At 38.9% G+C, this 15,636-nt stretch overlaps 1 protein-coding gene across 1 annotated transcript in view; it reads right to left on the bottom strand.

The window, feature by feature from the left end:
- TSHZ2 (teashirt zinc finger homeobox 2) overlaps positions 1 to 15,636 on the bottom strand; it is a 263,418-nt gene that overhangs the window by 95,561 nt on the left and 152,221 nt on the right. Inside the window, exon 2 of the mRNA XM_030533358.1 lies at positions 8,318 to 11,378. Coding sequence (XP_030389218.1) covers positions 8,326 to 11,378 — 3,053 coding nt within the window. The 3' untranslated portion in view covers positions 8,318 to 8,325. The remainder of the gene's footprint in view (positions 1 to 8,317; positions 11,379 to 15,636) is intronic.

Genomic DNA, 15,636 nt, shown 5'->3' on the forward strand with positions numbered 1-15,636 from the left:
AAGCGGCATGGGCTGAGGGATATACTGGCCACTGCTTCCAGCAGCTCCCATTGGCCTGCAGCAGCGAACTACGGCCAGTGGCAGCAGTGATCAGCCAGACCTGGGGATGCAGCAGGTTCACAATGGCCCGGCCTGCCAGGGGCTTTCCCTACACAAGCGGCGACCCAAGTTTGGAAAACACTGGTTTAGTGGAAATGTGAAAATTGCCTAGGAGGAGCCAGTTATTTTCAAACCCCACACACCTCTTTTCCCCCATAAGAAGGCTCCTGACCTATGCCTAAGGAGTTTGGCAGGGCTGCCAGCCCCACAGCTTTCCCCCTCTCCCCACCTCTGATGTGCCCTGCCTCTCCTCTGTTCCCTCCCCCAGCTGCCCCAGACACCCGCTATATCCAGCTTCTGCAGAGGAGGCACAGATCTGGTGACGTGACTCATCATCCGGTCTTCTTTGCCAGGTCCATGGAGGAGAGAGGAGCGGTGCCAGGGTTTTTGGCGCCCTAGGCAGGGGTCCTTCGGTGCTCCTGGTCGTTGGTGGCAATTCTGTGGCTGGGGGTCCTTCCACGCTCCGGGTCTTTGGTGGCAATTCTGCGGCGGGTCCCAGAGCAAGTGAAGGACCCGCCGCAGAATTGCTGCCGAAGACCCGGAGCGCGGAAGGACCCCCCGCCGCCGAATTGCTGCCGAGAGTGGCAAAATGCTGCCCCCCAAATCCCAGTGCCCTAGGCGACTGCCTAGGTCTCCTAAATGGAAGTGCCGGCCTTGGGGGGAGGGCTCATGCCTGCTCTACAGTTCCTTTGCACCAGTCTACCTGGCATAAAGGGGCTTCAGATTAATCTTTGCAGAGATTCATCAGGCTCATAGTGTACATTATCAATACCACTCCCATACTTTGTACTTGTACGTTGGCACCTGGAGATGGGAAAAACAGGCAGAGCACATCTGAGCACATCCCTAGGTAACTTGAAAATGCTGCAGCCATGGCTTTTAATGGGGCTAAAGTTGAGCACTTATGATCTGCACACACAAAACCAGAGATTTCTGTATGAAAGGAAGCAGATGTGCATAGCTGGAGGCAGATAAATGAGAGCTTGTACAGTGTTTTGGAGATAAAAACATCTAATAGAGGAGAGAGACGTGGGCTCCAGCCACAAAACTGGGATCCAGCCTTCATGCCAGGTTTTCAGCTCCCCAAGTGAAAGGACATATGGATTCAAGATTTGGATTGGCCCAGGATAGATAGGGGCCATTTACAAAATTTGGATCAAGATTGTATTTCAAGTGATCCCAACGTTTGGAATTGTTCAGATCGTGGTTTTTGGTTCAGGCCCATCTCTAGTACTAGGAATTTAGTATCAAATAATATTGTTTTCTTAACATGCAAATCTCCTACTCACTCCACTGAGAATTATGGGGGCCAAAAGGCTAAAAGGGTTCGCTTTGAGTGTAGTCTTTGTTCTTTTTCTCATTTAAAAAAGGGAAAACCCTATTAACTAAGGGGAACCTATGTCAAGAGCTGGTATTCAGAAAATGTCCCACCCACACTTTTCATAAAAACCCCAACATATTTTGGTCCAAAACTGAAATATTTCAGTTTTGAAATGTCACTGCTGTACCTTATCGGAGTTGTCATTTGGATCCCTCATGTGGCCATTCTCCACCATAGACCAGGGTCCCTGGATAGACTTAATCTCCTATGGTTAGGGTGACCAGACAGCAAGTGTGAAAAATCAGGATAGGTGCTGGTGGTGGTGAGGGGGTAATAGGAGCCTATATAAGAAGAAGACCCAAAAATCAGGAATGTCCCTGTAAAATCAGGACATCTGGTCACCCTAACTATGGTATTACTCTCTTGGTAAGGGGAGGTGATGCATCATAGAAGATGCATGACCACAGTGCATCATAGGAGACAAAGTCAGTCTGGAAAGCCTAGTCCATAGAAAAGTCTAGGGACTTGAGACAATTAAGTACCACAGCAGCATTTCCAAATTGAAATATTTTGTTTTTCATCTGAAAACTGACAGGTAATTGTTTTTTCAATTAAAAGCCAACATTTTCCATAGAAAGCAGCACATTTTGTGAAGCAAATAGTTCTATTGGAAACCCAATTTTCTGTCAATATGTTAGTTTTTGACAGAACGTTTTCAACCAGCACCACCTATTTCCTTTGTTAAGCGGAACTCACACTGTTCACTTGAGGCCACGTTGTCGCTGACTCTTGAATGGTTGTACAAGGGAGGTGAAAAAGGAAGGAACCTTTCTGCCTTTTTTGAACCCCTGCCCTCTTTTCAGGGGCCAGGATCAACTGCAGTCCCTGCGAATGCTCCCACAGCACAACACACACCAACAGAGTGCAGATGGAGTGGGTACTAACTTATCCCTGGGCTCTTTCAAGGATTTGTGGCTTTGCAATCCTCTTTCCCCCCCACACTCAGTACTGTGTCTTAATGGCACAATCTGGCCCCCGCTCAGGGCCTGCCAGCCCTGGATTACTGCCTTTTCCTTCATGTTAAACTCTTAAAAACAGTCATTGCCACAGATATCAACCTGTGTCTCTCTACAATGTCCCTGTGTAGTGCATTGCTTGTTGTCCATTATTGCTATGTGACAAAATGACACAAAATACAAAAGGCCTGATTCAGCTCTCACCCACAATAGAGTAAATCAGGTGTAATGCCAATGTAAAGGCCTGCTTCTGCATCAGGATCAGTTGGCGCGGACCCCTGTGAGAAGTTCCAATAAGGCCACTGCAAAGATACAAGGATTCATGCAAGCAGGTCTGATGCAGGAATGGGGCCACAATAATGGCAGAATTAGGCCCTCAGTGCACAGCTTACTAATAATTACTTTTGTATTCATTATGCCAATAAAAAGTGAGAATCGTCTCTTTTCTTGCTATGAAGCCGCATACGTAATTTTTCTGATTTTCCATCCGTGTTCCATCACATTTGCACAGAGCGCGCACCCTGGTCAATTAAATTATTTTTATTGAAAGGTGCTTTAGAGGGCTGGGTACTCCTTATGTCCTTTCTCTTTGTTATTGATCTTTGCTAAGTGGCAAGGTGTAAGGTGTAAAAAAATATAAAAGATTCAGGTGCTTTTCCTGTGCAATTTTGTTGGGTAAATACGTGCTGCTATAGATCATGAAGGCTGTAACATTTAATGATATCAGACAGGGCAAACAAAAGGCAATATTTTGATACCCTTACGGATACTGAATGCTTAAGGCCGTATTCAAGGTCAGTAAGATCTGGCCCAAGTATTTAAGTGGTGTCTCTTCTCTGCTGAACACAAAATATCTGATTGTTGGGATAGAGACTGAGATTTATGGCAGCCGTTACTTATCTTTGGGCCAGGGACTGTCATTTACTGCATCTAGCACAATGGAGGCTGAGCAGGTTGGTCTCTAGATACTAGCGCAAACAGAAATGTTAAGTAATCGTAACTGATCTTATTAGTAACATTGTTCTTTTCCATAACAATCAAGTAAATCTACATTAAGATATCTTAAAAACATTGGGTCTGGCCCTGCTCCCACAAAGTCAATAACAAAACTTGCATTAGTTTTAAAAAGATCACAATAGGGGCCTATTACAAGGTCTGACCCTGCAGTGAAGTAAATGGAAGTTTGCTCAGTTTAACAATTGCAGTAGGATCAGGCCCCTCATTTGTGTTGCGCCTTCTCTATCTATAGCTAATGGTTTTTTAATCGGAACCTTCCATTAGTTTTGATGGCGACTTCTGCTTACAAACTGATGGTATGACATGGCAAACTGTGCCCCAATATTCTCCTATTCACTTATTACACTGTCGTGGCATTTGCTATTGATGTGTGCAGGACGAAGAGAAAGCTACATTCTCTCTAAACCCCAAACTCAGACACTTGACTTGGGCAGCTCCCTTATCCCATGTAACACTGACATTAGCTGTAATAGCCGATCATGTCATGCAGTGAAACTCCTGCCGTTTCAGAGGAGAGATGAGAAAATAAAATCCACAAAAAGAAAAGAAAAATCTTCTATTTTGGTATACTTAACACATACAGTTATCTTCATGTCCTATATATCATTTAACAAATTGCTTTGCAATTCTTACAGGGCGTGGTATAATGACTGATTTAAAATCACTGCATTGCTTAAACTGCATTGTTCTTCATCAAGTGGAGTCATTTTTATGTGACGTGTCAAGCTCTCTAACAAATAACTGCTGCCAGACAAATCAAGTTCCTCATCTTAAAGCTACGGCTAAATAGTTTATAGCTTTAATCTGCTCACTGAGGTGTGCAGTCTATGACAGTAATTATAAATGCAAGGAGAAATTATAGCTGAATGCTTTAACTGCATTAGGAGCCATTTGATGAACAATCATGATTGCCTGCTCATTTTCAACAATAGAGGGCAAGTTAGTGTCAGTGCATTAGAGGATTTTCAGTTCTGCTCTGCTCTTTCTTCCATTTACCACAGAACGTCAGTTGTCTGCTATAAAATAGAAAAAAAGCACCGTAGAAGCTTTAAACTTGATGGTTTTAAAAAAAAAGACAAAGGAGGAAATAGAAAAACTGTTTATCATTATGAGTCATTTTTTGTTTTGCAGCAACCTTACTTTCAAATTAGTTCATTTTAGGTAGCTGTGTGTTTACTTACTAGGGACTTTGGAAGAGAAATCTCCCTCCAACTAGCCTGGTAGTTCTATATCTATAATGACTAATTTTTTTTAAAAAAAGTTTTAAATAAGATCATATAGATCCTCTAATACTAACTAGTTTGTAGCCACTGTCACTGTCTGAATGTAAAGCTAGAGATGTGTACGTGTGCACACACACATGCACACACACACTTCCTGGAGAAAAAAGGTATTTTTAATTTAGCTGAAGAATTGAGCAAATAGAATTTAAAGTTATAAATCCGTGTACAAATTTGAAGCAACACTCCCTGATGTACATAGGCTTTCAAATGAAGAACAAAAAATTTGCAGCTGTTTAAATGAAAAGATGATACTGACATAAGAATTTCGTAAATTAAAAATAATGCCACATTATATTACCAGACCTATTTCAGTCTGGAAAGGTAAAAAAAAATCCCACAATGGAGATGAATATACAGCAGATATATACAACTGCATTTACATTTAATAGGAATTTATCACAAATCACTGAAACAGCCTCACTGCACTGATGTCTTTAAAAAATTACCACAGACGCAATGTATGAATGTTTTTCTGGTAGTAATGATCTGACTGGCAATTCATTTCTTTATATTTTTAAATGATATTTACTCTATTTTCTAAATAAGAATTTAAATGGTAAGTTTCATTTTCAATATGGGTGATATTTTATACATTTCTGTAGTTTGGAGAATTTCTTTCCACTGTTTTACTTGCATTTTTAGTTATTTATATTTTGTTTATCTCTGCTTTTGATGCAACATTTAGTTAACCAAGTAATATATTTATGCATTTTAAGTGTCTCAATATGCTTTATATTTATTTTCTCTAAATACTTTGCACTTTTAGATGACTGTATATATTAAATACATGAATTTCTGCTGGCATATTCCTTAAACCGCATTGTATGCTCCATAATTAGGAGATATATTAAAGTTTTACCATGCCATTTTTAAGATAAGGAAGCTTTGAAAATCCCTGTTATGTATCCTGGTCTTCTTGCATAGATCAGGAAACAAAGGAATAACATTTTTAGCACAGTTAGAAGAACTTAGGCAAGTTTAGAGCTCAAAAACTGTAATAAAATCTATCCAATGTCATCCAAAATACCCCATCATTTCACACAATTTGTCCTCTCATGCATACCAGCTAAAATTATAGTTCCAGATAAGAGTGCTATCACTGTCAGTGCACTTTAAATATATGCCTTTGAAGGTACTGCCTGCATGCTGATATAAATTAGAAATTTATGGGTATTAAGGGGATGACAATTTTTGGGTACTCAAATATTTGAGGGCCAGTGCCTTGGTTTATATACATACATCACCTGGGTAATGCCAGAAACTTGTTGATTTGGGGTTTTGCTACTTAGAACCCACTTTTTTTTCTGGGCATCTTTGGAAAATGTGTTTGTCTGCTTCCCATTCCCCATATCTCTAAAGAACAACAATGTGCCTGCAAAGTTGAGTGTTTAACAAGAACAGTGCTTTTAAAGACCCAAACCTGAAACATTTGTCAGGTATTAAGCCACGAAGATGCCAAAAATAACTGATATATTCATATATTTGCCAGATAGCTTTTGTTTGATAGTACCCAAATTACTGGTTTGCCCGCACAGCTCTAGTATAGAAACTGCAAATGTCAAAGTCTTTATAGATGCTAACAGGTGGGGAAAAAAGTCTGTTCATTTCCTTCCTCCTCCCTAACCTCTTTTCATTTTGTGATATTTTGGCAGGTACATTCAATTTTGAATTGTTATAAAACCATAAGGTGGAAAATCAGTTATTATCAGATAAACAAAGAACATTTATTAGTCCTTTTGTTTTACACTGGGTACTAATGTTGGGTGAATAATGCAAAAAAAATCCCCATTAATATTAGGTACAATTTTTAAAATAATTAACTCAGTTTGACAGCGTTCACATCCCCTTCAAAAGACAGAGCTTTGTTATATAAAGTGTTAAGAAAGAGTAAATCTACCCCATGCCAATAGCCAGCACAAGACCTATACAAGACTTAGGAGTCATTACATCTGAGTAGTGATAGTTGTGCTGTACTGTAATAGCTTCCCATAGCACCTGTCTCAAAATTACCCTTTGATTACTGGTTTAAATGATAGCTTATTTAATGGGATAGAAGTGATGTATAGGCCTTGTCTGGGGAAATCTTAAAGTTGCATGAACATTTGCAGCAAGCAAATTTTAAATCTTCTTGCAAAAGTGGGTCCATTCCCAGAGCACATGAACCCTCAGCTAGTCAGAGAATAGCCACCAGACCATGTGACTTACGTGACAAATCACAAGTAACACAGCTTGAATATTAAATGTTCATTATCAGTCCATAAAGTACAAATTTCGAAAAGATATTCATCAAGGAAATTCAAATAATGAATATGTTGGAGGAAATTTGAACTTGCCTGTGGATATTCTGCCAGCAAAAAAAAAAGGGGAGGTGTAAATTTACTGAAGAAATTATTTGTTGAAAATTAATCACACAAAGCCCTCTTGGTTATAAATCCTTCAGAATTAAAAACATCTATTTGGACTTGCAGCCGATGTGCTTCCTATTCATTTACATCAAGAAATGTCAATTTGAGAGTTAAATAAAATTAAAAATGCTATAAATTATGCACCAGCTAAATATTATCTTACACATCGTAAACATTGGCTGTGACTGCACTCACAGCTATACACCTTCTTAGACAGAGAAAATAACGGTAAAAACAGCATCCAGAAAGCTGTCTTTTTGTGAAAAGTTAAGCTTGTGACAAAAGCCATTGATTCTCTCAATTAAGAAGCAAAAAACAGCCCCATACTTTGGCATTGATCTGCACTGAAAACTTTCACTGAAGTCATACAGGGGAAGGAGTACTGACTGAGCACTGGGACTGCATTGATACTATGAGACAATGTGTAAATATGATGCATTCAAGAATAAAGAAAAGAATGGATAGGAATGCAAGAGGAGGGAAGGTTACTCAAAACAACTCAAAGGAGACCACTGGTATAAGTGGTAAGGGACGCTATTAAAATACGGTGCAGTACAACACTGATCATCTAAATGTAATGGATGTAAAAACCAAGATTTTAGATAATCAAAAGCATTTTCAATGCCATTAATAGACTACGGGGGGACATGAGTCTTTTGGGATAATGGACTGTTTTGGATAATTGAGGTTTTGCTAATCAAAATTATATTGTCTTTTTCTCCCCCTTAAAAAAATATTTGATGCTACATTAGTAATGGAGGGGAGGAGGGATAAATAATTCCTTGGTACTATGAAAGAAAATGCAGAAAAGCAGGCTACCATTAGTGGAAATGACATTAAAAACTGAAGAGTAGTCATTTATTTGCTCTACTCCACACTAATCTGCATAGAAGGTGAACTAAAAATAATTCTTAGAAACAGGAAAATATGAGATGTGAAAAGTTGAGAAACAGTTTTGTTAAAAATATTATAAAGAAGCAACTTTTCAATTCATAATTGTGATCCATTTATGAAGCTTTGTTCTTCAATGCAATGTAAAATGGACTGGGTATCTAAACTGATAAATGCAGCAGCATATTTTCAATTTTATAATGTATTCTACTTTTAAAAAATGCTTTAAGAAATCTCCTTACAATCATGACATTAAAACTCACTGTGGAGCTGATGCATGCATACCTTAAAAGTTATTCTTCATCCACTTCTGCTACAAACTGTGAATGGTGTTCTGGTGACTTGCTGTGTGTTTTGCTTAGGTGAAGTTTTACTGCATGTTTGCTTGCAAATGTCCGACAGCACAACTTACATTTGAACTTAGAGTCTGTATCCTCTTCCCCAGTTATTGTTTCAGGTGATCTTTGAACTGAAACTCTGGAGATTTCTTGTTCTACCTTGGTTTGCTGTTCCACAGCCAGTCTGTTCATGTCTTTCATTTGGAAACCTAGATGGGATTCTAAGTGACTAATATAAGTAGATGGGGTTCTAAACTGAGATGCACAGTCACTGCAATAAAAGATTGGGTGTCCTTTGTCCATGTTTTTCAAAAACTTTGTTCCTCCAGTTTTCCTAAGTTGGTATTTGACATTTGCTAACCAGTGGCTGATGGTGGTCATTGATAGTCCAGTAAATTTAGAAATCTGCATGCGTTCTTGAGGGCCTAGGTCTGATAATAAATATTTACCTTCTGATGTTTGGAAAAGACTGGAAGCAAACTGAGCTTGCAAAATCAGGAGATGCTGAGGATTCCAGTTTGATTGCCTGCCCTTCCTTTTATGCAGAGTGGAGACTTCTGTTGAGACATCCTCAAAACGTCGGACATCCATTTCCAATTTCATCGATGGGATCCTAGAAGATACAGCAGGTTTTGGTGTAGTAGCTTTGGGAAGAACTTTGACCATGTCAGCAATGTCAGACAGAGCATGTTTCTGAGGTGGGGAAGTACAAGACTGTGCTTGAGCTGACTCCGCTTTCTTGCTTTTGGATTTGGTCAGATCTATAGGTTGATCATTGTTTTCAAACAGATAACGCCTGGAGATGCTTGCAGGCTTTGGTGGGGTTGGAGCAGGAGATAAAACTGGTTTCTCCATCATATTTAAGTTAGGTTTGTGGAACACAGAAATTGTGCTAGAGCTGGGGCTAGAGTTGGACTGGGGCCGTAAAGACTCAGTGGCTTTGCCCAAGTGATTATTCAATACAGATTGCAGGGCACTAAGTGGATTCACACAAGGCAAGTCAGAAGAATGGTTTGTGGCAACGCCACCATTGCTGAGAGAAGCTGCTATTGACTCCTTGGGTTTTGTTTTTTCTTTCTCACCATCTTCTTTTGGTTTATCCTCCTCCTTCAAGCGACATGCCTCTGTCTTTTTTGGCTCTACGGGCGCCTCAGATTTGGGGAGAGATCCCCCTTCATTCTGACAGAGTGGAGCAGCTTCAGCTTGGATGCCTTCTTTAGTGTAGTCCTTTTGTATGACTTCTTTGTCATCAGTTTCCTTCTTCATTCGAGTGCACTGGGCCACATTTGCTGAGCTGGGAACCAGAGGCATAACTTTCCACTTTGGAGCAATGGGTCTCAATTTATTGGTAATTGTGGGCCTGATTTGCAGTACTTGGGAACCCACTGGTAAGGAAGGCTTTGCTCCTTCTGAGAGCTGATAGGCTGCATGGATACTAGGATATGCACTCCAGCTAGGAGCTCCATTTTGAGCTTTATTGATGGCTGTGGTGACAGTGTTTTCCAAAGACTTTAAAATATCCCCACCACCTTTTGAACCATCTTCTAAATCTTCCTCCCTAAGATACTGGTATTTCATTGTAGGATCCAATGGTTTCTGAAGTGTATCTTCATACTCTTCAGTTTTTACCACTTTCTCATCTTTGTTTGTATTATCAGGTTTATCTTTTTTACTCTCTTTCTTTAGCTCCAATGCAGGAGTTATGCCATCCAAAGATGCATTGCTGGATTGTTTTGAAACCTGGGTGTCATTGGCTGGTGCCTCAGATAGCGATTGCATTTTCTCCACAGCCAATGGATCTAGTACTAGTTGTTTTCCTTTCTTTGAAGCTGAACTTGTGACCTTCAAGAAGTGACCAGTGACCATCATATGAGTGGTGAGTTGCTGCAAGGTGTCATGTGAACTTCCACATTCCATACACTTCAAAATCTGGGATTTACAGGCCTCAAACTGCCAAGTGTAGCTGGCTCCATTTTGGTAGCCATAGCGGTTGTTAGACGACAACTGCAGGTTTGCATTCTTCTGAGGAGAAAAGGTATCTGCAAAAGATCCTGTTGTGGAATCTGGGGAACAAGGTCTGTTAACATCAAACACACGTTTCTTTGCTGGAGTGACCATTTTTGAAGAAATGGTAGGTACCGGCTCCTTCAAAGGCACTTTTTGGTAATGTTTTGTTTTTATCATATGAACGCTCAGGTCTTGAAGAGAATCAAAAGAGTCACCACAGAACATGCACTTTAGAACTTTTTGTGCATCTTCCTTGTCTATGTCCTGAAAGGCCCTTTTCCGGGGCTTTGAGTAGCTAGTAGGTCTGTGCTTGTCCTTTTTACGGTTGTCATCTTGGTAATGACCAGTTTCATTCATATGGACTGTTAGCTCTACCAAGGTGTCATAGGCAGCACTGCATTGCCTGCACCTAAACCTGCTAGCACCCGTGAATACAGTTCCGCACATTTTGCTGCTTTGTCTATACAGCTGGACTGAACTGAAAAGATTTGGTTTGGAAACCGGTCTGGAAGGTAAACTCTGTTGTAAGCTTTTTGACAATGCATCTTGGTGCCAATCAAAGTCACTTTTGTTACCTCCATTTCTACTGTCACAGCCCCTTCTCTCAGAGTTAGACAACTTGAGACCCAGTCCTAAGCCTGTCCAATAAGAGTCTGACAGTATGTTAGCATAGACTGCTGTCATTTTATCCATGCAATCATGTGCTTCATTCTGAGATTTGGGGCGGGCATTGGTTTTCAGGTCCTGCACCTCTCTGGAGCAAATGCTTTTAGTATCTGCCACCTGGTCACTAGCATCACTTAACAGGGACTCATTTTCCATATCCTGATTAGATATATGACTTACTGGAGAATTCTGGTAGCTAAAACTTCCTTTCTGCTCAGGACCCACTTCATGTTCTTCATCTGTGCCAGTATCATTGCTGCCCTGAAGTTGAGCTGTTGAAGTACTGTCATCGTCGTCCTCTTCCTCCTCCTTTATGTCTTCCTCTTGGACGTAACCTGAAATGTAACATCAATATATGAAATAACATGTTAATAATACTGCAGTTTGATTTCTCTAGTTTCACTATGTGCTGTTGCTACTGGACTTCATTTTAATCTACAACTTTATTGTCTGTTACTCCTCGAAGTGAAAAAGTCAAATGACGTCTTTTTGTAAAGCTTACTGCTGTTTATTGGATGATCGTAATTCTTTATAACTGCCAGAGATTCTGAGTTAATAATTTTCCTGTCATGGGAGTATAATTCTAACTGTCCTGTAATGGGACATTTGGAAAATTCATATGTGAGAACTTTTAAGTTCATACTAAAAGTCTCAATTCTATGAATTTGTTATTAGACCCAAGGAAAAGAAAAGAGAGAGAGAGAGAGAGAGAGAGAATTGCAAGGAATAGAAGAAAAATAACTGCTCTAATCTTCCTGGCTCATAGAATTATCTAGGAAAAGAAATCTTTTGCCATTTGATCACCTTAAAAACGCATTTCAGAATGTGCACAAATAATTGATATTCCAAAACTACTGCACTTGAAACAACTAATAGATTCAACTGAAACCTCTGTTTGTAAATGCATTGTATTCCATCAAAGCAAATTATCGTTTGATATAAGAAATATTCTAGGGCAGAAGCCTAAGTAGCTATGGAAGGATATTCTAGGATATGGCTGAGATAGACTGATATTAACTATAAAACTAAAAAAGTAAAGCAAGTCCAAAGTGGTTTTATTTGACAAATGATTTATTTTAATTAATAAGATAAACTTTATATTGGTAGAGCTACAAATTTTAAAATTAATTAAGGAATTCAGTTATTTTTTCTTGTGGCACTAAATCAGGACTAATTCCACTGAAGTAAATGGACCTAAACTGGTATGAAATTGTTGCAAAGGAAAGGAGAATCAGGCTTAGGGTGAAACCCTGGCCTCAGTGAAGTCAATGGCAAAACTCCCCGTGACTCAACAATGCCAAGATTTCATCCTTGGACTCCAATGGGAAGAGAATCTAGGAGGAAAGGAGTACTACAAACATTTTCCTATTAATAGCCACCCTAAATTTTTAATTAATCTGCTTTGGCAGTATTCATACCCCTGTTGTTTACCCTGTAACTGGAAATTCAAAAAATCAACTTCTACTGATACATACATTCAAGGAAACCAATCTTTAAATTCACAGGCACAAGCCTTCATGCATAACACACTTCTCTGCTCATTCAATCAGGAAACCCAAACAATGATGCCAACTGGAATGATTTCATTGTGAGCCTTATGATATTTGGTCTTTCTCTTAGCGATCAACTCAGGGAATCATGTGATTATGTAATAATCAAAGCTGTAGTTTAAAAAAAAGATTTTGCCCTCATGATGGTAGAGAAAAGTTTGAGAAATATGATTTGTAAAGGCTCAAAAACTGAAAGGCAAATGAAAAGAGCCAATATTTATTATATGCTTAAAATCCCATGACTTTTAAGCCAATCTCATGGCTTTTAAGGGGCCCTCACCCATGACTTCTGAACACCTGACACTGGCATTACTGCATAAATGATACCACTTTGATCAATCAACAGAGCTAGTCAGAAAATTCAGAAACATTCAAAATGTTGACAAAAATATAAACAAAACTTTCTGTAAACTATTTTTCAGAAATTTCTATGTAATTCAATGTTTCAACCTGCTCTACCAATCAAAGTTGAACAACACAGATGAGATTCAGAATCACACACTGAATATCTTACAGTAACAAAGTAATGCTTGCAATCAATCCATAGAGGAAAAATATTAAAAAACAGTTTGCTGAATAAACCTGAATTACAAGTAAGTTAGAAGAAGCTCTGATCTACTCGTGGATATTCCAGGAATATAAAAAGAGGCTAAATTCATTAGATACATTCTTTGTTTCAAAATATTTGCTAAATTCTAGGAAGAATACTGATTACATCATTCTTCTACCTCTCTTTGGCTGATTGTTGCATGGGGATGTGATACTAGAGAGCTTCTCAAACGGTGGTAAAGATAACTATGTAACTATGTATGAATGAAAATGTGCCATGTATAATGTGATAAAACAACAATACTACATATCATAACGATAATACTGTGCATGTGAATGGGTGCCTTCAACTAAGGATTACAAAATGCTTGTTAAACCTTAAATAAATAAGCCTCTCAATGTCTCTGTGAGGAACAGAATATATTATTATCCCATTTGTAGATGGGTAAACTGAGGCACAGGCAGGTTAATTGACTTGTTCAGGGACAGGCATCAAGTCAAATGCAGATCTGGGACTCGAATCCAGGTGTTTTAACTCCTAGCCCTGTCCTCTAGTAACTAGATGATGTTCGCCATGACCTCCCTTATGAATGTGTGCAGGGAGGCGAGTGCTACTACACATCATGAATAGTAACCTTGTTAAACAAACAGCATGAACTGATGAGCAGGGCTGACATTGTTCTTCTGGTGTCAGAGATACTGTATAGTTTAGGTAGCAACACTGGACTCCTGCCAACGTGTATCACAGTGCCATGCATATTGTAATGAGCAAAACAAAAATAAAGAGGGACATGAATGAAGGAATCAGAAGAAAAGCACTTAGCCACTGAGTTCACAGTTCCAGGTTGGAGTTGAGTTGATTCCCCCTTTTTATATGAACTAGTTGAATACTATTAACCCTATTTTTCATGAAAAGGGGAATTTTTTTTGAAGGTAAGTACTGTACTCTTTCTTTCACAATATTACCTGTCCTTCTAAACAGATTTACTAGAAGAAGCAAAACTACTAGACAGCTGCACCCCCATCCCCTCACAATACAGATAAAATTTGCTGCTTAATTAGGCATTGACATGTTTACTATAACCTTTACAGAAGAATAACTCGTCCTGAGAAGTCTTCTTTTTTCCTTTCCCTTTTTCTTTCTTTGTTTGTCTGCATAATACACAGACAATCTAATGAAAACAATATGGTAACTTATGAGAAGGCACCATCAAAAATTCACAAAAGCATCAGTCAAGTCCATTTTTAATAATGGTTAAGGATTCTGGGCAGCTTTAAAAACACAACTTAATAGCATACATTTAAAATCATTCACTTTACTTAAATGACTTCATTTGCTGTGGGCATTTTGTGTAGATAGCGAAGGCCTCTTGAATGCAGGCAGCCTGGGTGTATAATGAATGCATGTATTCATCTACCAATGATTATTTTAGTAAGGTTTCACCATATGTAAAGCGTTGTATAAACTGATACAAAGCAGATTAATTCATTTAAATGCTTATTTAACAGAAGCAACAGTCACAATGTTTTAGAAAAAGATATTTTGATTCTCTTTCTGCCATATTTACTTAAGTGGAGTCACTACTAAACACATTCACACACATTTATTTTACTCTCTCACACACAGTGGTGATATACATGTAGTACATTGCAGAACCATGTGATAAACTGTATTTACCAGGAACTGTTGCTTACTTCACCTTCACTCTTCCCGTTGTTCTTTTTTCTGTGGATTTATGCGAATATTCTAAACTTCTGAGAAGTTCAACCAGCTGCCCTTCATCTGCCTGCTAGATAAACAGTCCTTCTTCCCTCCCAGCTGTGAAATTACTCCACCATAATTAAACCAGCGCCAAAATTAAATTAGTTACATCGAAGATGTAAAACGGGCAATATACAATCCTGAACTAGTGCAGTGTTAAAGTCCACTATCTTGCAGCCCAGAGTAAAAACAGAAACTTTATAATTATGGATGGAGGTGACTCCGGGCTTCCCAAGTGGAAAAGTATCATTTGCTTTTAGTCCTGGTAGATTCCAAAATATTGGATCTTAAAAAATATGACATTGTTATTGGTAGAAAAGGTGTTTTAGGTAATTGTGAGAAATTTCTAAACTTTTATTACTCTAAGCTTTTCTTCTCCATATGAATCCTATACAGTTGGATTTACAGTAACAAAAGCAGCCTGGCTAAAAGAAGCGTAGAAAATAGCACTGTGTTTTGTTTGTTTTGGGGTTTTTTTCAGAGCAATAGTATTTCTTTGAAAGCAGAGTAATTATTCCAGAATAAAGACACTTTTATTCCAGAACAGAATGTCCACATGGGGGAGTTATACTGGCATAGATGAAACAGAATAATTTTCCCATTTAGACAAGCCCTCAGTCTAGTGTCATTTAGGCACTTGCACTTCTGGTTGGACCCTGGAAGTGCAGAGGCTTTGTGAAAACCATGAAAAGGATGAGGGGTTGGGGAAGAAAGAGGAAAGAAAGAAAAATG

The sequence above is a fragment of the Gopherus evgoodei genome, chromosome 14, assembly GCF_007399415.2.
Source record: "Gopherus evgoodei ecotype Sinaloan lineage chromosome 14, rGopEvg1_v1.p, whole genome shotgun sequence".
In the NCBI taxonomy this organism is placed as follows: domain Eukaryota; kingdom Metazoa; phylum Chordata; order Testudines; family Testudinidae; genus Gopherus; species Gopherus evgoodei.